Source organism: Cynocephalus volans, chromosome 4, assembly GCF_027409185.1.
Source record: "Cynocephalus volans isolate mCynVol1 chromosome 4, mCynVol1.pri, whole genome shotgun sequence".
Lineage (NCBI taxonomy): Eukaryota > Metazoa > Chordata > Mammalia > Dermoptera > Cynocephalidae > Cynocephalus > Cynocephalus volans.
This window is the reverse complement of record NC_084463.1, coordinates 103,985,788-104,009,617: the sequence shown is the minus strand read 5'-3', so window position 1 is coordinate 104,009,617 and position 23,830 is coordinate 103,985,788. Positions and strand designations below refer to the sequence as shown.

At 36.3% G+C, this 23,830-nt stretch overlaps 3 protein-coding genes across 3 annotated transcripts; all 3 read right to left on the bottom strand.

The window, feature by feature from the left end:
* Window positions 1-1,097: 1,097 nt before the first annotated feature.
* LOC134375829 (olfactory receptor 52J3-like) lies at window positions 1,098-2,033 on the bottom strand. Its single transcript, XM_063094569.1, has one exon. The coding sequence runs from the start codon at window positions 2,031-2,033 to the stop codon at window positions 1,098-1,100; it is 936 nt and encodes a 311-aa protein (XP_062950639.1).
* Window positions 2,034-13,287: 11,254 nt separating this feature from the next.
* On the bottom strand, window positions 13,288-14,223 carry LOC134376752 (olfactory receptor 52J3-like). The gene has a single exon (XM_063095235.1). It carries the CDS (start codon window positions 14,221-14,223, stop codon window positions 13,288-13,290), a length of 936 nt encoding a protein of 311 aa, XP_062951305.1.
* Window positions 14,224-22,438: 8,215 nt separating this feature from the next.
* Window positions 22,439-23,374, bottom strand: LOC134375860 (olfactory receptor 52J3-like). Its single transcript, XM_063094616.1, has one exon. It carries the CDS (start codon window positions 23,372-23,374, stop codon window positions 22,439-22,441), a length of 936 nt encoding a protein of 311 aa, XP_062950686.1.
* Window positions 23,375-23,830: the final 456 nt, after the last annotated feature.

The window sequence follows — 23,830 nt, the reverse complement described above, 5'->3', positions numbered from 1 at the left end:
TTTTTTTAAAACAGCCTCTGTGTCTGTGTGTGTGTGTGTGTGTGTGTGTGTGTGTGTGTGTGTGTGTGTGTGTGTGTGTGGATGTGACAACTTTGATGATACAAAAGGTGTTGTTTGGTCTCTGGAAATCTTATTAAATCAATTAAGCCTTCAGTCTCGTGTAAAACCTGGCTTTTATAGTTTAGTCTGACGTTTCTATATTAAGGTTTGCAGGAGAACTAGATATAGATCACGGGTGTAGGAGGACAGGCTGTGGATTTGGGGATGAAGTATTTATGGGTCAAATGGACAGTGAGAGAACAAAACTAGATAGCAAAGGCCAACATATATCACATAGATAGAAAAACTATACTTAAGTAGATTATAACAAGTCCACACTGAATTCAGAGAGGCAATCAGGGACAAGTTAGTATTCACGTTACTAGGGAAAAGTTCGGAAATTATATGTTTATTGTGGCGATCATTGCACTAAGTCTTATGTATTTGGCAGATGAGTTCACATCAAGCTACAGATTAGGCAATAATTTTTTTGAACGCATAAATTTTACTTAATAAGAGCACAACATACTATGCAAGTTCCACATGGCAGGAATTTGTGTTAATTTGATTTGTTGATTTGTCATTAGAAATTAGAATAGACACAAAATGAACATAAATTAAATAAAAAATCAAATAACTGCACAAATAAATGAATGTATGAATTAAAAAGAAAGAAACAAAGAATTCTTTAAATAAGTAGTTTAGAATATCAAATATCCATGTCCACATAGCTGGAATCCCAGAGAATAAGAGAGCCAGTATAATATGTTCTTTCTCCAGAAAAGAAGCAGCCTTGTCCTATCAAAGTCTCATGCAGGCAGAAGCAACACAGCTTTCTCCCAAGATATCTCTTCCAGGAGAGTCCATTAGTCTTTGAACTTGAGATACAATGAAGTTTCTGTAGGTCTTAAAATTCATTTCTTAGCATGCAGGAAGAAACAAACTAGTATCACAAACAAAGACCAATAAGCAAAAAAACAGATGTTTATTAAGACAAGACCATATGAATATTTCTAAAAGAAAAAAAAATTCCTCGATAAATAAATATGGTAAGAGTTTTATTTTTTGATAAACAAAGAGAGCACTTGCTCTCTTATCTGTTTAGTTCTAACGCCATAAATGATGGGGTTGAGAGAAGGTGGGATAACCACATAGAGATTGGCAATAAGAATGTGAACGTAGCGTGGTATGTTGTGTCCAAAGCGGTGAGTGAGGAAAGAGAAGACTGACGGGATATAGAAAACACAGAGGACCCCAACGTGAGAGCCACAAGTGCTGAGGGCTTTTAGCCGAGCATCCTGTGTTGGGAGGTGGAAGACAGCACGGAGAATGTAAACATATGAGATGCCAATAAGGACCAAGTTCAGAAGGAAGAGGGAGACAACAAAGAGTCCATAGATAGCATTGATACCGATGTTTCCACAGGACACTTTTGCAATGCCCATATGCTCACAGTAGGAATGAGCTATTACATGAGCTTGACAAAAGGGTAGGCGGTAGATGAGATAGATCATGGGAAGTGTCAACAGGACTGGGCGAATTAAAATGCACATACTAATGCCCATTAGCACTCGGGAAGTCAGGATGGTCGTGTAGCGTAGTGGAATACAAATGGCCATATAACGGTCAAAGGCCATCGCCAATAAGACATCACCTTCTATTCCTGTAAAAGAATGGATTAAAAACATCTGAGCCACACAAGCTCCAAAGTTAATCTCGTGAGCATCAAACCAGAAGATTCCCAGCATGCGGGGCACAGAGCTTGTAGAAAGGGCCAAATCAATAATTGAAAGGATGGCCAGAAAGTAGAACATGGGCTCCTGGAGGGTCTGTTCTGTCTTGATGACTACGAGAATTGTGGTGTTGCCCAGCAAAGCCACAAGGTAAACAGAGCAGAAAGGCAGAGATATCCAGACATGAAATTTTTCCAGACCTGGGATTCCAGTGAGGAAAAATGTGGCTGGGTGAAAAGTGCTCCCATTGTGAGAAAACATCCTTTCAAATGACAGTGTAGGAGAAGTCATCACTCCTAGAAGGGAGTCAAGGGAAGGGAGAGAAGGAGAAGATTGAATAAGAGGTTGCAATGAAAATGACTAGGTCAGTATAGAAGTACATAGCTAAAATGAAAAGGTTTATTATTTGGACATCCATGTTAATGTACATTTCAATCTAAATTGAATCAGTCATTTGAGAAGGTCAGTCTCAAAAAATTTAATCATGCTAATTTTTTAGGGTTCATTAGCAAATCCATTGCAGAGTTCTAAGATATAGCACTTGATATTAATTTAAGTATGGAATAATTTAACATATCCTGTATCCTTTGAAAATCCTCTGATTGAAGAGTGACACACGAAAAATGAAGGATAGATATGCGAGAGGAACACAGACATAATAAAAAGGAGACGGAGAGTCGAGGAAGAAAAGCCACAGGAACAAATGAATGAGAAACTTCCAGTATCAGAAACTATAAAAATTCTTCTATTAATTTTTTAATTATTTATTGACAGAGAAAAAACAGAGATCAAGCCTAAATCTTGTCAAAAAGACAGAATCAGAATATGAGAAATACAGATATCACAATCAAAAGCACAAATGCTCTGAGATGCACCCAGCAGCAGTCACAGGCTGGGTCATACACCTCCACACGTGAAAGAGCTCAGAGAGAGAATAATAAACCTTCTGGAAATTTTCACTGATGTCTCTGTTTTCCCAAGACCAATCCCATTTTATGGGGACTCATTTTGGGATGTTATGGTGGTGATGGTTTCTCGTGCTATTTGAAGGCATCCTTCACTCTCACTCTCTATCAGCTCCTCGTGAATATGTACTGATTTCACTACTGCTACAGAACTAGCACATACTGGTTCTCCCCTTTTGCCTGATTAAGTCACTGGAAAGGTGGGTAGAGAACAACCTCGATGTTTCAGGTAGTTATAGACCTAGGGAAGGCATTTTTCAATGGCACAAAACTATGGAATAGCCCAGTCTAATTGAAGAGAGAACAACCAACTTTTTGTGACTATCAAAAGAAAATAGAGAAGGGTCCCTTGCAATGTCTTCCAAATGATGGAGAACAACCAGGGCACTCATGAGCTCAAATAATTGAATAGGCTGCCTGTGGGTCTCTAACTTGAGGCCCACTGGTTCAAGGTCAGAATGAAGTCGCACACACTCCTGCTTTATTATTCATATAGCTCCATATTACTGATAATATATCAAGGTGGGAAATATCACAGCAAAAATACAAAATAAATGTTATTTTCATTCTGAAGTTAGAGGAGAGAGAGTAAGAGAAGAAAGGGAGAAACACCCACACTGTGCAATGATTCCCTTAGTTGTTTTCCTTTTATTTATTTAATTATTTATTTATCAGAAATGAAATGTCCAGCTAATTGCCATTGCCTAGAAGCAGATATTGGCCAAGAAGTAACCCTCTGGTCACCCTGATGCCCACCTTGGAGTCACCTCTAGAAGAGCAGTCTCAATATTTTGGCACTGCTCACCTTAAACTTTCACAGTGTTGCTATTCATTTTACTCTTTATAATCTGAAGTAAATGCACAAAATATAATTATAAATCAACTATGCAATTATATTGTACACATCTTTAAATTCCTTGAGTCATCCAGATAATTTTAGGGATACCAGGTCTATATTTAAATCTTACAAGGAATTTTTTTCCCCCCGAATCTGTAATTGGAATACATGATATATGTAAAGCTCAGCAATATCACTCACCTTTGATCATCTCTTATTCATTTGAATATAACGCATACCAAAGCAGGAGAAAATTCAACTGTGATGTTTCTTTCTGCCAAAGGAATAGTGACTCAAGGAGAATATCAAGCAGCATAGCTCTAAGTCTCTTTTGTTTTTGTACAATCCAAGGAGACTGGTTTTATACGAAGGCTCTACCTATTCAGAACATTGGGGAACATAAGTTAATTCAGTGTTCCACACTAAATGACACCATGGGATTGAATCCTCTGAGGTTGCTGACTAAAGTTTTAGCTCTGATTTAGGGAAACGGAAGCCCAGGAAAAGTGATGTTGATCGAAAGTACACACACAAGAGAGGTTCAGATGTAGGAGCAGTAACACATAGATATTGTCATTTTTATGTGGCATAATGATACATACACTTTATCTCCCTCTAAGTGAAATTTTGCTGCCAAATTCTATGGATTTTTCTTTCCTGGATAAAATAATACCTTATCCATATGAAGTACCTAAGTTAAAACATAGTGTCCTTGCATTGGAGATTCCATTTTCCGGTTTAGCTCTCACTATTCCCCTTCATTGACCATGTTTTCTAGGTTCATTGAAAGATTAGTCTGTGGATACACATCCATGAGCCTTTGGTCACACTGTCTTCTGTCCCATGGTTGTCAGCTGCCAAGGTTTTATATCTATATTACCAGTGGCCACACGGATAAGTGAGTGTTAAAACTATCCAGTCATGAAGTTAGTTTGTTTCAGATCACACACCGGATTTCTCATGTACTGACTGTGTCGCCTTCAGTGATTTACTAATCATCTCTATGGCCCAGTTTCTCAACTGAAAAATTGAGGATAGTAATAGTGTCCAGAGCATATAGTATTGTTAAGGAATCAATAAAGTAGTGAATGTAATGTAATTAAAACAATATTGGTACATTTAAAAAATTAATAAAATTTAATTTTTGTGATCATAGAATTTAGCACCTTTGTATACCATGGACCTATACAAACCATACTGAAAAATCTGTTATGCCACTAATTCTATAACATGGGGTGTGAATGTTATCATTTATCTGAAATATTTTATTCCTCATTTTTCATTCAAATGCATTCATATTTATTATTTTTGTTATCACTTTACTACACACTTGAGCAGACATCTTAAACAATGTACTGACACAGTCTTTTGCTTTGTGTTGCTTCGCCCCTTACTTTTGTCATCCCACTTCCCCTAGGTGATGGAAATGCAAAGGATTACTCAAAGCCCATCTATTCTGAGCAGTGAGAGACCCCGAAGTGGTTAATCTCCTGGAACCCTCAAGATAGAGGCATTCCTTCCTTGGGAAATTAACGTCGAATCAGAGTTCTCTACCTGCATTTATTTTCCAGACCAGGAAGTTACAGGAATAGAGCAAAGTTGGGGTTATAGTTTAACAATATAGGCTGGTAACTTTCAGTGAAACAAGCCGGATGACATTCCAGTAGACAATTAAGTGGTCCTATCAACAACAGTTTGATCTTAGCAAATATTCCTTCTTAACAGCACTTTCTCAGTATCTTTACACAACAATCAGTAACTAGTCTGTCTTTGAGCCAACAACCTGCTTTGCCACAATCCTTATCTTGCAACAGAGACTTATAGCCTAAGGGAAATTTCCTGTCCTTGCAAGGTCAATATTTGAAACTGTAAGGCTTTGGAAAACCAGGCCCTGTGAAGTACATATGCTTTATAGTATATTCCACAACAGTCGAGTATAAGATCTAAAGCACAGACTTGAAAGCATGAAATTAACTGCATAATCTGACTCTTTTGTCTTTCTAGCTAAATGACACAAGCCTTATATTTGAATCTCTAAAAGTTTAAAAATCCATGCATATATGAATTTATATGTTCATGAACATGCAACTGCTAGTTCAATCAGTGTTAATTTTAGAACATGAGCCGACAAATATTATTCAAGTGCATGTCCCTTTTTCTGTGGGTTGTGAATGCAGAAGCATCTATGAAGAGTTGCTGATAGAAGTCTCAGGACAATAGGGGCTGGCCAGTTAGCTCAGTTAGTTAGAGTGTGGTGATGACAACACCAGGGTCATCTGGGGTTTGATCCCTGTGCCTGCCAGATGTCAAAAAGAAAAAGTCATCTCAGGACTTTAACAGGAGCCAGTGTCAGAATCTAAAGGAGTCACACATGTCAGTTCTGAAATCTTGGTGACAAAAAATCAGACCAACTTCTTAATGATAAGGAACTCAGACTAGCATCTTTACTTTGTTTTAAGGTGAAATAAAGTTTTCCTTAATTTTTAGGTAAATTAAGTAAGATTAGGGTTTTCTTTTAAATTTATTTACAGTTTAAAGTGTCCTAAAGATGTATATTTAACCAGTTTTCTCCTGTGAGATATTCATGCTAGAGGCTTTTATCCTACTGTTCCAACAAGGACAGCTCATATTTAATGTGTCATTGAACAAGAAATATGTGCAAGGTATGTTCAAAGTGTTATTTGCATGTTAACCTATTTAATCTTCACAAACACTCTATGAGATAGATACTAGGCTTAATCCCAAAACACACATGGAAACCTTGAGCCACGGATAATTTTGTTAACTTTACCAAGTATTCATCTAGTAAGTAACAAATGTGGAATGTGAACCCAAATGTCTGATTCCAAAATCTATGCTTTTAATCAATATACTATACTACCTGTTCTTTCTGCTTTTGAACATTAAGCTTATTTTATGTTTTAACATACATTTTGAAGATTCCAGAAAGTTGCTTATTCCTTGCTTTTTAAAGACAGTGTGATAGTCTCTGTTGACAAATTGGCAGTCAACATAACTATTGTCATTTTACCCCACAGCTCTAGATATATTACAATTAATATTAAAATAAGTGAATCAGTATACACACTTACGCACACACACACAAGAGGGGACTTCAAAAGTTCATGGAAAAATGTATTTAAAACATAGCATGAATCTTTATATGAATTTTTTGAAGACCCCTCATATAGATACACACAGACACACACACACACATACAGTATATATGTAATTTCAAAATCAATAGGACTAATCATTAGAGGAAAAGAGTAAGCAGTCTAGCATACACCTGCAAATAGAAGGAGTAGCTAAATTTTAGATACAGGGATGAATATGAATGTTTCTCTAGTTCTTGAGGTTTTCAAACCAGAGGCAAAGAAGAACAATAGGCAAATTCCTAAAGAACTGGACGGAGTTACACAGTAGCATCTCTACCACATAAAACCCATACACCAGAAGAATATGGTGGTGAATGCCCTCGTGTGCCACTCATATCCCCCTTACAGGTCTGAAGTACTTAGTCCTCCAACTAACAAACTACTGGGAATGTGACCCAGAAGTCTTAACTGAATCTCTCTTTGGTTCTTCTCTTGGCTAATGAGTGCTCCCTTGCCTGAAATCAAATCCGCCTTCCAGGGGAGCCCTCACTATGAATGCTTCATGCAGCAGTATAAAGGTTTACCTGACTCACCCCAATTCAAGACAACTGCAAAGTGTCATCCCAGCTCCAGAGCTCCCCATATGTCTGGCGGGGGCTTTTTTTTACCACTTGTGCAAACACGGAAAACTATTCCACAAAATATAGCACTTTGGCATCTTGGGTGCTTTGAAAATTAAAAGGTCTCTGAAATATACCTGAGAATCAAGGTCCCTTTCACCTGGTCTTGCCCCTCTCACCCAACAACAGGAAGAGAATTTCTCAAGGAACTTCTTATTTTGACTAAGAAAACTTGTTTCCAAAAAAAAAAAAAAAATTAAGTGTCTTAAGACGCTCCTCCTTAGGATTCCCATCAAGTATCAGAAAAATGATCAACCTCCAGAAGAACTGAAGAGACTGAGAGGAAACATCATCTGGACAGACCTTTTCACAAGATAATATCTGTTTCTCAGGCTCATTTAAATTTTGTTCCATCATTTACTGTTCCTTAAAAGAATTGTCCTCATTTCTCCTCTCTACCCATCCCTATAAAGAACGGGGTATAGGTTTCTGTACCCCACTGGGTTATTGGATTATCACTCTCTTAAAATTCTTCAATGCATTGTCCCTGCCTAGCTTGGTAAAATAAAATTTGTTATCTCCTTTCTTCATATTACTCTGAAGGTGTCAGTGATTTTTAGTGAATCTTTAGAGGTGAAGAGGCAGGTTTCCTTGGCCCCTGTAGTGGATTGGATTATGTCCCCCCAAAATTCACTGAAGCTTGAATTGTGTCCCACAAGTTTTATGTATTAGACCTTTAGCCCCCACTGTGACTGTTAAGAGGGTGGGAATCCTATTATGGTAATTGAAAGGCAGAGCCTTGAAGAGTTGATTGGATTGGAGGACCGTGTGGTAGTGAATGGATTAAAAATGGTGATCACGGACATGGTTCTGAGGGCTTTAAAAGAAGAGGAGAGTTTGTCTTTCTCTCTCTTGCTCTCTCTGCTTCTACCATCTTGCAATGTAAGACCCCTGGGACACTCTAGCCACCACCAGGTGGACTTTGGACTTTCCAGCTTCAGAAACTGTAAGCAATAAATTTCATTTTCTTTATAAATCACCCAGTCTCAGGTATTTTGTTATAAGCAACAGAAATGGACTAATTCAGCCCCTACACTCTACATCAAGAATCATTTTCTCTCTCTTCCTTCATCTACTTCACTAACATGTTGATATTGAGAGCACAGATATATTCATTTTCTAACGTTACTATAATAAGTTACCAGAAATTTTGTGCCTTAAATCAACACAAATCTACTGTTTTATAATTCTGCTGGCTAGAAAGCTGATGTTTCTCACTGGGCTAAAAATCAAAATGTTTGCAGGGCTTATTTCTCTATCAAGATTTTATGGAAGAATCTGTTATGTTGCTTTTGCCAGGTTCTATAGCCTGCTCACATTCCTTCACTCATATCCACTCCTCCATTTTCCAAACAAGCAATGGAGGATTTAGTGCTTCGCATAGGGTATTACTCTGCTCTTTCTCTGTCATCAACTGTCCTTCTGTGACTCTGATCCTTCTGTGTCCATTGTCCACTTTTAAGGATTTTTGGGCTTGCATTAGGCCCATGTGGGTAACCCAGTATACTTTCCCTATTTTAAAGTCAGTTAATTAGAAATCTTAATTCTCTCTTCAACCTTACTCCTGTTTGCTATGAAACTTAACATATTCACAGATTATAGGCATTAGAGCAAGGATATCTTTTGGGTTTTATTATTCTACCTACCGCTAAATCTACATAAGCTTGTTACATGAAAATCTCTGTCTCATATTATGCAATCCAAAAATCCCAACATAGAATGGCTGTCTTTGAAGAGTCTAACAAAAAATTACAAGGGCAAGGAAAAGCTCACAGTAAGTAGTCACCAATGTTCAAAGATTATTCACAACATTTTTAAAAATGCATATATATATACATACATATGTATATATATGCCACAATAATCTATAAAATGGAATTAACTAGACCCCATTCAAGATTTTAAAATACATGTAGTTAGCAACCTTAGAGAAGTGTGTGTTTGTGAGAGAGAGAGAAAGAATTATAACCATGAAGAAAGTATAGGTTTTTATAAAAAGGATTGCACATAGAATATTAAAGTGCTGAAAAATAATTATAAGTGAGGAACTGAAGATTAGAATATAAAATGCTGAAAATTAAAATTGTGAGTTTTAAGGTATATTTTTATCAGCACAGTAAAATGGATAATGTCACGGAAGGAAAGAAAGCTAAAATACATGGAAAAAAAGATAAGCATTTCAAGCTTTATTTTTAAATATTTACAGAAAAACATGGTAAGAATGTTGGGAAGAAAATGTTAAAGAAATAAAATTTGAAAAGCTTCTAGAAGTGAGAGCAAGCAAACATCTCATTCCTGGGAGCCTTGCTCAGATTCCCTTCCTCTAAGACAAAATGGAATCCTTAAGGCTCAAAGCACTGGGAAATCTAAAACCACTAGCTTATCATTAAACTAGAAAAATGCATACAGAAGCCAAAGAACCAAATAAACAGAAAGGAATAGTAGATTAACAATAATCCACCATACGTGTCAGAGTCACAAAATATTTCTGTTACCTTAAGGTCCAGTGATAACATGTCTGATTCATATCTGTAAGATATTTTCCAGGAACTTGGAGACACACAAGTGGAGGAGAACTGAGACCCCTGGCTGACCACAGTCATGTAGACAGCAGATGGACCAGAGCCATGTGATGATTACTGAGATTTCAAGAATATCCTATGATTACACAAGTTTCAACCAATCAGAGCTGTCCAAGAGCTGATCATGCACCCCGAAGCCTCTATCCATAACTTTTATCAATAAAAACATTTGCTTGTAAGCCATCAGGAATTTCAAGCCTTTAGTCTTGGCTACCTGTTCTACTTACTTGTCACATTGCAGTAAATGCCAGCTGTCTTTCACTGCAAAGCTGGTGATCAACATTCATCTCGGCTGTGTTATCAGGTGAGGGGACCCAGGTTTGATTAGGTAACAAAAGCAATGGAGACAGAGTTTCATAACGTAAGAACCAACTGAATACGAAACATAATTTTTAAAAATTATAAAACTAGACTCAATATGATGAAATTTAAGAACAACAAAAATAAACATTCCTTCCACTGAACAACAACAAAAAAAGCTTTTCAAAAGAGTGAAAAAAAAAATGATTGGCATCATTTGTCTCATTAACAGCACTAGTTGCTAAAACCAAACAATAAAACTAAATAATAAATTCAGGAAGTTGATTGAATATAAATTTGTTTTAAAATTGTATTAATTTTTTTTGTAATTTTAAATAAGAGTGCAGATCAGACATAATTAGACATAAAAACAGAATGAGTTACTACCAGAACAGGGGGATTGTAGTTGGCAGCAGGGCTGGGGTGGGGAATACTGTATGTACCCAGAGAATGGGTGCATCACAGAGAAAGAATATATTCATGAAGATTTTTTGCTGAAATACATTTTTAAAAGTATATATTATGAAATGGAAAGGTCATTTAGTACTTGTTTTTTAGTCTGGAAATAAAATTCCAGATAATAATGTCAACTGAAATTAAGGCTTTCGAGGCAGAAATAATTTTGTAGACTTTATAGGGAGCCAAATGGGAAAATCAACTCAGGAAACACTATCTGACACAGAGTCAGAGAAGTACTCTGAGATCTATTACAAATAACAAAGCTTTTATACATAGAAAAAAGGCTGAAGAAAGCTGAAACAAAAAACAAAATTCATATTGGTCACTTCAAAGTTACTTTCCTTGTAAGGTGGAGACAGGGAGACAGAACAATAGGAGAATAACTCATTAGTTAACATAGGGTTACTTAAGACTAACTCCTTTGTGTAGGATTAAAGCAGAGGGAACTTCATTATCATATCTACTGAAGATTTAAATTGGCCTGTGTGAGAAATTGGCTGTTATCTCTTCATCCAAACTTTTCAGGAGATTAGACCACAACCTAAGTGACATGAAACTTAGCAGGGATGACTCCATTTGATATTTAGTCTGGTCTTTGGGGGCCTAGGGCAGGAACTTAGTCCAAAACTATGGTATCCTTTATTACCTACTTAACAATAACAACATAAAAGGGATGAAAGCAGAGGAAAAACAGAAAAAGATAAAAGAGGGCTAATATTTTTTTTGTTCAAAGTAGAGTAGTTACAAATTAATTGTACTCAAAAACAGAAAGTGAAAACAGGAATGCAAAAATTTTAATAATATCCAGTGAAAGAATAGGTATAGAATACGTGATTTTCAAACATTAGGGGAAAGGGTTTTGAAAAGGGGAACTAAATGAAATAATGGAAAGCATGAAAGTTAGAAAAAAGGAAATTATTAGATTATGTGAAATTTTGAAAATATTAAATGGAAACAAAGATCAAGAAAGCAGAAATATACTCTAATTGATTATAATCCAGATACCTAATAATTCTACTTTAAAATATAAAACCTAAATAAATTACCATACAATATAAAACATGCTGCAAGGACGTACAGCACATTTTCTAAATTAAAATTAATTATAAAAATGGCATGAAAATCTATTAACAGTTGAATAATTAAATAAACTCAATGTTATAAAACAAAACAGAAAGTATTCTGATTTATATAAATTAATGAAAATGATCTAATAAAAATACTATGGTGGTAGAACTAAAAACTTGCACTGTGATATCAGCAAAGCAAATGATAGACTTTACCTCTGGAAAATAAGAGAGAAACTGTATTGGAGCAGCGTTAAGGGTGATTTTAACTTTAATGCTGTATGTGTTTTATTATGCATTATCTCTGAGATGGGTGTAATGTTATAAATTGTTAATTCTGGTTTTCAGGAACAAAGATACTTGTTATATTTTTACTACAAAACAGTCTATAAAAGATAAAATAATTAAAATTTGAAAAACAACAACAACACTGTGACAAGTTTTATGATGCAAAAGTTTATTGCTTGGTCTTCAAAATTTTATTATTAAGTCAATTGAATTGAAAGCCCAGAGTCTCATATGAAAAGTGGTTATTCATAGTTTAATGGGCAGCTTCTATATTAAAGTCTATGGGACGACTAGAGATACATCATGGGCCTAGGATGAGAAGACTTAGGTTTTGAAACAGAGTATTTTAAGAACAAATGTAGAACAAAACTGGTTAAAGTGACAGGCAATGGCCAGATTATATTACATGGATAGAAAAACTTTAAGAAACTAGACTACAACAAAACCACACTGATGTTTACCTTATGGGCCTAAAGGCAAACATCCAATTGCTATTAGTGTTAGTGAGAAATAGTTTTGAAATTAAGTTTGATTTGACTATCACTTAACTGAGATTATATATTTGGCAGATAGTTCCATATCAAGCAACAGATTTGGCAATAATTGTATTGAAACCATGAATTTGGCTTTCTAAACATAAGCCTGGCAGGCTCAAACATCTATATTAATCTGGTTCCTTGATTTATCCCCAGCAGTTAGAAGGATTCAAGATATACAATAGACACACAATGAAATGTAAATTAGAGGAATAATCAAATGCATGAATGCATGAGTAAATGAAAGAAGGAAAGAAAACAGAACTAAAGACAAAAGGAAAAAGAAAGAAAGAGAATGAAAGATCAAAGAGGAGGAAGAAAGAAAAAGTAATAGACTTGTTAAAAGGAAAAAATTTCTAGTGCTACATATCTTTAATTAGAGAACACAAATGACCCAGTATAACATGTTGTTTCCTCAGAAAAGAAACAGCCTTATGCTGTCAAGGGTTCTGAGTATGAGTTCATCCAGGCAGAGGCCACACAGCTCTCTCCCAGGGAACCCCTTCCAGGAAAGCCCATCAGTCTTTGAACTTGAGCTAAAATGAAGTTTCTGCAAATCTTAGAACCCATTAGTCAATATAAACTAATTTGTATTGCAAGTTGGCAACTATAAGGTGAAGATCAGGAGACATTCCTTCAGGCAAGAACTTAAGAATCTTTCAAGTGGATCAAAATCCTTAGTAAAGGAAAATGATAATAGTCTTAGTTTATCGTGAACAAAGAGAGCACTTGATCTCTTACTTGTTTGGTTCTCACACCATAAATGATGGGGTTGAGAGAAGGTGGGATAACTAAATAGAGATTGGCAATAAGAATGTGAATGTAGCGTGGTATGTTGTGTCCAAAGCGGTGAGTGAGGAAAGAGAAGACTGACAGGATATAGAAAACACAGAGGACTCCAACATGAGAGCCACAAGTGCTGAGGGCTTTTAGCCGAGCATCCTGTGTTGGAAGGTGGAAGACAGCATGGAGAATGTAAACATATGAGATGCCAATAAGGACCATGTTCAGAAGGAAGAGGGAGACAACAAAGAGTCCATAGATAGCATTGATACCGATGTTTCCACAGGACACTTTTGCAATGCCCATGTGCTCACAGTAGGAATGAGCTATTACATGAGCCTGACAAAAGGGCAAGCGGTAGATAAGATAGGTCATAGGAAGTATGAGCAAGACTGGACGAATTAAAATGCACATACTAATGCCCATTAGCACTCGGGAAGTCAGGATGGTCGTGTAGCGTAGTGGAACACAAATGGCCACATAACGGTCAAAGGCCATCGCCAGTAAGACCTCAGCCTCCATTCCTGTAAAAGTATGGAGCAGAAACATCTGAGCCACACAAGCTCCAAAGTTAATCTCGTGAGCATCAAACCAGAAGATTCCCAGCATGCGGGGCACAGAGCTCGTAGAAAGGGCCAAATCAATAGTTGAAAGGATGGCCAGAAAGTAGAACATGGGCTCCCGGAGAGTCTGTTCTGTCTTGATGACTAAGAGAATTGTAGCGTTGCCCAGCAAGGCCACAAGGTAAACAGAGCAGAAAGGAAGGGAGATCCAGGCATGAAACTTTTCCAGACCTGGGATTCCAATGAGGAAAAATGTGGCTGGGTGAAAAGTGGTCCTGTTGTGAGAAAACATCCTTTCAAATGGCAGTGTAGGAGAAGTCATCACTCCTAGAAGGGGGTCGAGGGAGGGGAGAGAAGGAGGAGATTGAATAAGAAGTTGGTATGAAAACGAGTCGGTCAGTGTATAGGTATAGAGCTAAAATCACAAGGTTTTCTATTTGAACCTTTTGATTAATGTGTATTTTATTCTAAATTGAATCAGTCATTTGAAGGTCAGTCTCAGAAAACTTAATCATGTTCATATGATCCTAATTTTTAACATGTAGGATTTATTAGCAAACCCATTCCAGAGTTCGAAGACATAACACTTCATATCAAGTATTGATTAATTTAATATATCCTGTACCCTTTATGAATTCTCTGACTGAAGAGTGACACATGAAAAATTAAGGAGACACATGCAAGAGAAATGCAGACATAATCCAAAATGAGACAGAGGGATGAGAAAGTTAAGTCACAGGCACAAATGAATAAGAAACTTCCAGTAGCAGAAAATGTAAAAATTCTTCTATTAATTCATTAATTATTTATTAACAGAGGAAAAAAAAGAGATCAATTCTAATATCTTGTAAAATGATAGAAACAGAATATGAGAGATACAGATATCACAAACAAAAGCACAAATGCTCTGAGATGCACCCAGCAGCAGTCACAGGCTGGGTCATACACCTCCACACGTGAGGGAGCTCAGAGAGAGAATAATAAACCTTCTGGAAACTTTTACTGATGTCTCTCTTTTCCCAAGACCAATCCCATTTTATGGGGACTCATTTTGGGATGTTACGGTGGTGATGGTTTCTCATGCTATTTGAAGGCATCCTTCACTCTCACTCTCTATCAGCTCCTCTGTGAATATGTACTGATTTCACTTCTGCTACAGAACTAGCACATGCTGGTTCTCCCCTTTTGCCTGATTAAGTCACTGGAAAGGTGGGTAGAGAACAACCTCGATGTTTCAGGTAGTTATAGACCTAGGGAAGGCATTTTTCAATGGCACAAAACTATGGAATAACCCAGTCTAATTGAAGGGAGAACAATTTTTTGTGACTATCAAAAGAAAATAGAGAAGGGTCCCTTGCAATGTCTTCCAAATGATCGAGAACAACCAGGGCACTCATGAGCTCAGATAATGAAATAGGCTGCCTGTGGGTCTCTAACTTGAGGCCCACTGGTTCAAGATCAGAATGAAGTTGCACACACTCCTGCTTTGTTATTCATATAGCTCCATGTTACTGATAATATATCAAGGTGGGAAATATCACAGCAAAAAAAAACATAAATTTTATTTTTATTTTGAAGTTAGAGGAGAGAGAGTAAGAGAAGAAAGGAAGAAACACCCACACTGTGCAATGACTCCCTTAGTTGTGTTTTCCTTTTATTTATTTAATTATTTATTTATTAGAAAAGAAATGTCCATCTAATTGCCATTGCCTAGAAGCAGATGTTGGCCAAGAAGTAAGCCTCTGGACACCCTGATAGCCGACTTGGGGTCATCTGTGAGAGAAGTCTCAATAATGTGGCACTGATCTTCTAGACCTTCACAATCTGGCTGTTCATTTTACTCCCCATAACCCATAGGAAAGGCAGAAAATATATTTATAAATAAACTATGCATTACATTGTTGATATATTTAATTTCCTTGGGTATTCGAGATAATTTTAAGGATACCTGGTCTCCATTTAAATTTTGGAAGCATTTTATATTCCTCTGATTCTGCAATTAGACTACATGAAGTATATAAAACTCAGCAATATCACATAACTTTGATCATCTCTTAAGCATTTGAATATAACACATACCTAAGTCACAGGAAAATTTGACTGTGATGCTTCTTTCTGCCAAAGGAAAAGTGACTCAAGGAGAATATCAAGCAGCATAGCTCTAAGTCTCTTTTGTTTTTGTACAATCCAAGGAGACTGGTTTTATACGAAGGCTCTACCTATTCAGAACATTGGGGAAAATAAGTTAATTCAGTGTTCCACACTAAATGACACCATGGGATTGAATCCTCTGAGGTTGCTGACTAAAGTTTTAGCTCTGATTTAGGGAAACAAAATCCCAGGAAGAGTGATGTTGATAGAAAGTACACACAAGAGAGGTGCAGATGTAGGAGAGGTAACACATAGATATTGTCATTTTTACGTGGCATAATGACACATACACTTTATCTCCCTCTAAGTGAAATTTTGCTGCCAAATTCTATGGATTTTTCTTTTCTGGATAAAACAATACCTGATCCATATGAAATATCTAAGTTAAAACAAAGTATCCTGGCATTGGAGACTCCATTTTCCAGTTTAGGTCTCCCTATTCCCCTTCATTGACCATGTTTTCTAGGTCCATTGAAAGTTTAGTCTGTGGACACACATCCATGAGCCTTTGGTCACACTGTCTTCTGTCCCATGGTTGTCAGTTGCCAAGGTTTTATATCTATATTACAGTGGCCACACGAATAAGTGAGTGTTAAAACTATCCAGTCATGAAGTTAGTTTGCTTCAGATCACACACCGGATTTCTCATGTACTGACTGTGTCGCCTTCAGTGATTTACTAATCATCTCTATGGCCCAGTTTCTCAACTGAAAAATTGAGCATCGTAATATTGTCCATCATTTACTGTTCCTCAAAAGAACTGTCCTCATTTCTCCTCTCTACCCATCCCTATAAAGAATGGGGTATAGGTTTCTGTACCCCACTGGGTTATTGGATTATCACTCTCTTAAAATTCTTCAATGCATTGTCCCTGTCTAGCTTGGTAAAATAAAATTTGTTATCTCCTTTCTTCACATTACTCTGAAGGTGTCAGTGATTTTTAGTGAATCTTTAGAGGTGAAGAGGCAGGTTTCCTTGGCCCCTGTAGTGGATTGGATTATGTCCCCCCACAATGCACTGAAGCTTGAATTGTGTCCCACAAGTTTTATGTATTAGATATTTAGCCCCCACTGTGACTGTTAAGAGGGTGGGAATCCTATTATGGTAATTGAAAGGCAGAGCCTTGAAGAGTTGATTGGATTGGAGGACCGTGTGGTAGTGAATGGATTAAAAATGGTAATCACGGACATGGTTCTGAGGGCTTTAAAAGAAGAGGAGAGTTTGTCTTTCTCTCTCTTGCTCTCTTTGCTTCTACCATCTTGCAATGTAAGACCTCTGGGACACTCTAGCCACCACCAGGTGGACTTTGGACTTTCCAGCTTCAGAAACTGTAAGCAATAAATTTCCTTTTCTTTATAAATCACCCACTCTCAGGTATTTTGTTATAAGCAACAGAAATGGACTAATTCAGCCCCTACACTCTACATCAAGAATCATTTTCTCTCTCTTACTTCATCTACTTCACTAACATGTTGATACTGAGAGCACAGATATATTCATTTTCTAACATTACTATAATAAGTTACCAGAAATTTTGTGCCTTAAATCAACACAAATCTACTGTTTTATAATTCTGCTGGCTAGAAAGCTGATGTTTCTCACTGGGCTAAAAATCAAAATGTTTGCAGGGCTTATTTCTCTATCAAGATTTTATGGAAGAATCTGTTATGTTGCTTTTGCCAGGTTCTATAGCCTGCTCACATTCCTTCACTCATATCCACTCCTCCATTTTCCAAACAAGCAATGGAGGATTTAGTGCTTCTCATAGGGTATTACTCTGCTCTTTCTCTGTCATCAACTGTCCTTCTGTGACTCTGATCCTTCTCTGTCCATTGTCCACTTTTAAGGATTCTTGGGCTTGCATTAGGCCCATGTGGATAACCCAGTATACTTTCCCTATTTTAAAGTCAGTTAATTAGAAATCTTAAATCTCTCTTCAACCTTACTCCTGTTTGCTATGAAACTTAACATATTCACAGATTATGGGCATTAGAGCAAGGATGTCTTTTGGGTTTTATTATTCTACCTACCGCTAAATCTACATAAGCTTGTTACATGAAAATCTCTGTCTCATATTATGCATTCCAAAAAACCCAACATAGAATGGCTGTCTTTGAAGAGTCTAACAAAAAATTGCAAGGGCAAGGAAAAGCTCACAGTAAGTAGTCACCAATGTTCAAAGATTATTCACAACTTTTAAAAAAATGCATATATATATATGTGTGTATATATATATATACACACATATATATATGTCACAAGAGACTACTAAATAGAATTAACTAGACCCCTATTCAAGATTTTAAAATACATGTAGTTAGCAACCCTAGAGAAGTGTGTGTGTGTGTATGTGTGTGTGTGTGTGAGAGAGAGAGAGAGAGAGAGAGAATTATAACCACAAAGAAAGCATCAGATTTTATAAAAAGAAGTGGACATAGAATATTAAAGTGTTGAGAAATAATTATATTCAGGAACGGAAGATTAGAATATAAAATGCTGAAAATTAAAATTGCAAGTGTTAAGATAAATATTCAGCACCACATTAAAATGGATAATGTCATGGAAGGAAAGAAAGCTAAAATACACAAAAATATGATAAGCATTTCAAGCTTTATTTTTAAATATTTACAGAAAAACAAGGAAAGAATGTTGGGAAGAAAATATTTAAACTAATAAAATTTGAAAAGCTTCTAGAAGTGAGGCCAAGCAAGCATCCCATTCCTGGGAGTTTTGCTCAGATTCCCTTCCTCTAAGACAAAAAATAGTCCCTAAGGCTCAAGGCACTGGGAAATCTAAAACCACTAGCTATCATTAAACTAGAAAAATGCATACAGAAACAAAAGAACCAAATAAACAGAAAGGAACAATGGTTTAACAATAATACAGAATACAAGTCAAAGTCACAAAATGTTTCTGATCCTTTAAGGTACAGTGATAACATGTCTGATTCATATCTGTAAGTTATTTTCCAGGATCTTGTAGCCACAAATGGAGGAGAACTGAGACTCCTGGCTGACCACAGTCATATAGACACCAGATGGACCAGATGCAGCTAATGGATTACTAAGATTTCAAGAGTATCCTATGATTACACATGTTTCAACCAAACAGAGCTGTCCAAGAGCTGATCATGCACCCCTAGGCCCCTACCCATAATTTCTGCCAATAAAAATATTTGCCTGTAAGCCTTCATTCAGTCTTAGCTACTAGTTCTACTTTCTTGGCACATTGCAGCAAATGCCTGCAGTCTTTCACTGCAAAGTCGGCAATCAAAGTTCATCTTGACTGTGTGTCAGGTGAGTGGACACAGGTTCAGTTAGATGAAAAACGCAATGGAGAAAGAGAGTCTCAGAATGCAAGGATCTACTGAATACGAAACATAATTTCTAAAAATTATAATACCAGACTCAATATGATGAAATTTAGGAATATCAAAAATAAACATGCTTTCCAAAGAACAGAAAAAAAATTCAAAAGAGTGAAAAAAATGAAAATGGTTGGCATCATTTGTCTCATTAACAGCACTAGTTGCTAAAACAAAACAAAATAAAAACTAAACAATAAATTCAGGAAGTTGATGGAATATAACTGTTTTAAAATTGTATTAATTTTTTAATCTATTTTTTAAATAAGAAGGCAGATAAGAACATAATTAGAAATAAAAACAGAGTGAATTATTACCAGAACGGGGGATTGCAGTTTGCAACAGTGCTGGGGTGGGGAATACTGTATGTACCCGTGAGGACTGGTGAATCCCAGAGCAAGAAAATATTCATGATGATTTTTTGTTGAAATATAATGTAAAAAATATAAATTATGAAATAAATAGGTCATTTACTACTTTCATTTTTAATCCAGAAATAAGATTCCAGATAATAGTGTCACCTGAAATTAAGGCTTTCGAGGTAGAAATAATTTGTAGACTTTACAGGGAGCCAAAAGGGAAATCAACTCAGGAAACACCATCTGACACAGAGTCAGAGAAGTACTCTGAGATCTATTACAAATAACGAAGCTTTTATCCATAGAAAAAAGGCTGAAGAAAGCTGAAACAAAAAACAAAAATTGCATTGGTCATTTCAAAGTTACTTTCCTTGTAAGGTGGAGACAGGCAGACAGAACAATAGGAAAATAACTCATTAGTTAACATAGGGTTACTTAAGGCAAACTCTTTTGTGTAGGATTAAAGCAGAGGGAACTTCATTACCATATCTACTGAAGATTTAAACTGGCCTGTCTGGGAAACTGGCTGTTGTCTCTCTGTCCAGACTTCTCAGGAGATTAGACCACAACCTAAGTGACAGGAAAGTAACCAGGGGTGACTCCATTTGATATTTAGTCAGGTCTTTTGGGGCCTAGTACAGGAACTTAGTCCAAAACTATAGCATCCTATATTATTTATATAACAATAACAACATAATAGAGAAGAATGCAGAAGAAAAATAGAAAAAGATAAAAGAGGGCTAATTTTTTTGTTGTTGTTCTTCAAAGTAGAGTAGTCACTAATTAATTTTAGTAGAGAACAGAAGGTAAAATTAGGAATGTTAAAATTTTAATAATATCCAATGAAAGAAGAGACATAGAATATACGGTTTTCAAACATTAGGGGAGAGGGTTTTGAAAAAGGGAACTAAATGGAATAATGGAAAGCATGAAAGTTAGAAAAAAGGAAATTATTAGATTATATAAAATTTTAAACATACCAAATTCAAAACAAAGATCAAGTAAGCAGAAATATATTCTAATTGATTATAATCCTGCTACCAAATAATTCTACTTTAAAATATAAAATCTAAATAAATTACCATAAAATGTAAAACATGATACAAGGGTGTACAGCACATTTTCTAATTTAGAATTAACAATAAAAATGGCATGCATATCTATTAATAGCTGAATACTGAAATAAAATAAATGCTATAAAACAAAACATAAAGTATTTTAATTTATAGATTAATGAAAAATTATCTAATAAAAAAACTGTGATTGACTGTAAAACTAAAAATTTGTGTTGTGATATCAGCAAAGCAAATGATAAACTTGACCTCTGGATAATAGGAGAGAAACTGTGTTGGAGCAGGGTTAAGGGTCATTTTAACTTTAATGCTGCATGTATTTTATTAAGCATTATCGCTGTGATGAGTGCAATGTTATAAACTGTTAATTCTGGTTTCCAGGAGCAAAGATACTAGTTATGTTTTTACTCTGGTTTCTTTTTAAACAGTCTAAAAAAGTATAAATTAATTAAAATTGTAAAAACAACAATAACACTGTGACAAGATTTATGATACAAGAATTTATTGCTTGGTCTTCAAAAAATTTATTATTAAATCAATTGAACTGAAAGCCTAGTCTCATATGAAAAGTGGATATTCATAGCTTAATACGCAGCTTCTATGGGGCAATGAGAGATATATCATGAGTCTAAGATGAGAAGACTTAGTTTTGAGATAGAGTATTTTAAGGTCAAATGTAGAACAAAACGGGATAAAGTGATTGGCAACAGCCAGTATACATTGCATACATAGAAAAACTGAGAGTAAATAGACTACAACAAAACCATACTTATTCTTACATTATGGGCCTAAATGAAAACAGCCAATTACTCTTGGTATTAGTGAGAAACAGTTTTGAAATTTTGTTTGTTTTGACTATCACTGAGCTGAGTTTTATATATTTGGCAGACAATTCCACTTCAAGCTACAGATTTGGCAATGATTATTTTCAAACCATGAACTTGGCTTTATAAATACAAGGTTGACAGGCTCAGACATTTGTGTTAATCTGGTTCCTTGATTTATCCCCAGCCATTACAAGAATTCAAGATATAAGAGAGAGACACAATGAAATGTAAATTAGAGAAGTAATCAAACGCAAAAATACATGAGTAAATGGAAAAAAGAAACAAAATAGAACTAAAGAAAAAAGAAAGAAGGAAAGACAGAGAATGAAAGACCAAAAGGGGAGAAGAAGGAATAAAGTAATAAAGTTGTTAAAAGGAACAAATTTCTAGTACCACATAACTTGAATCACAGAGTACAAAAGACCCAGTATAACATGTCATTTCCCCAGAAAAGAAACAGCCTTATGCTGTCAAGGGTTCTGAGTATGAGTTCATCCAGGCAGAGGCCACACAGCTCTCTCCCAGGGAACCCCTTCCAGGAAAGCCCATCAGCTTTTGCACTTCAGCTAAAATGAAGTTTCTGCAAATCTTAGAACCCATTAGTCAATATAAACTAATTTGTATTGCAAGTTGGCAACTATAAGGTGAAGATCAGGAGACATTCTTTCAGGCAAGAACTTATGAATCTTCCCAAGAGGATCAAAATCCTTAGTAAAGGAAAATGATAATAGTCTTAGTTTATTGTGAACAAAGAGAGCACTTGATCTCTTACTTGTTTGGTTCTCACACCATAAATGATGGGGTTGAGAGAAGGTGGGATAACTAAATAGAGATTGGCAATAAGAATGTGAATGTAGCGTGGTATATTGTGTCCAAAGCGGTGAGTGAGGAAAGAGAAGACTGACGGGATATAGAAAACACAGAGGACCCCAACATGAGAGCCACAAGTGCTGAGGGCTTTTAGCCGAGCATCCTGTGTTGGGAGGTGGAAGACAGCATGGAGAATGTAAACATATGAGATGCCAATAAGGACCAAGTTCAGAAGGAAGAGGGAGACAACAAAGAGTCCATAGACAGCATTAATATGGATGTTTCCACAGGACACTTTTGCAATGCCCATGTGCTCACAGTAGGAATGAGCTATTACATGAGCTTGACAAAAAGGCAAGCGGTAGATAAGATAGGTCATAGGAAGTATCAGCAAGACTGGACGAATTAAAATGCACATACTAATGCCCATTAGCACTCGGGAAGTCAGGATGGTCGTGTAGCGTAGTGGAACACAAATGGCCACATAACGGTCAAAGGCCATCGCCAGTAAGACCTCACCTTCCATTCCTGTAAAAGTATGGAGCAGAAACATCTGAGCCACACAAGCTCCAAAGTTAATCTCGTGAGCATCAAACCAGAAGATTCCCAGCATGCGGGGCACAGAGCTCGTAGAAAGGGCCAAATCAATAGTTGAAAGGATGGCCAGAAAGTAGAACATGGGCTCCCGGAGAGTCTGTTCTGTCTTGATGACTAGGAGAATTGTAGCATTGCCCAGCAAGGCCACAAGGTAAACAGAGCAGAAAGGAAGGGAGATCCAGGCATGAAACTTTTCCAGACCTGGGATTCCAATGAGGAAAAATGTGGCTGGGTGAAAAGTGGTCCTGTTATGAAAAAACATCCTTTCAAATGGCAGTGTAGGAGAAGTCATCAATCCTAGAAGGGGGTCGAGGGTGGGAAGAGAAGGAGGAGATTGAATAAGAAGTTGGTATGAAAATGAGTCGGTCAGTGTATAGGTATAGAGCTAAAATCACAAGGCTTTCTATTTGAACCTTTTGATTAATGTGTATTTTATTCTAAATTGAATCAGTCATTTGAAGGTCAGTCTCAGAAAATTTAATCATGTTCATATGATCCTAATTTTTAACATGTAGGATTTTTTAGCAAACCCATTCCAGAGTTCGAAGACATAACACTTCATATCAAGTATTGATTAATTTAATATATCCTGTACCCTTTATGAATTCTCAGACTGAAGAGTGACACATGAAAAATTAAGGAGACACATGCAAGAGAAATGCAGACATAATCCAAAATGAGACAGAGGGATGAGAAAGTTAAGTCACAGGCACAAATG

What these genes read in the sequence shown, in the direction of transcription:
- LOC134375829 (XM_063094569.1), bottom strand. Translation starts at nt 2,033, where the DNA reads ATGTTTTCTCACAATGGGAGCACTTTTCACCCAGCCACATTTTTCCTC.
- LOC134376752 (XM_063095235.1), bottom strand. Translation starts at nt 14,223, where the DNA reads ATGTTTTCTCACAACAGGACCACTTTTCACCCAGCCACATTTTTCCTC.
- LOC134375860 (XM_063094616.1), bottom strand. Translation starts at nt 23,374, where the DNA reads ATGTTTTTTCATAACAGGACCACTTTTCACCCAGCCACATTTTTCCTC.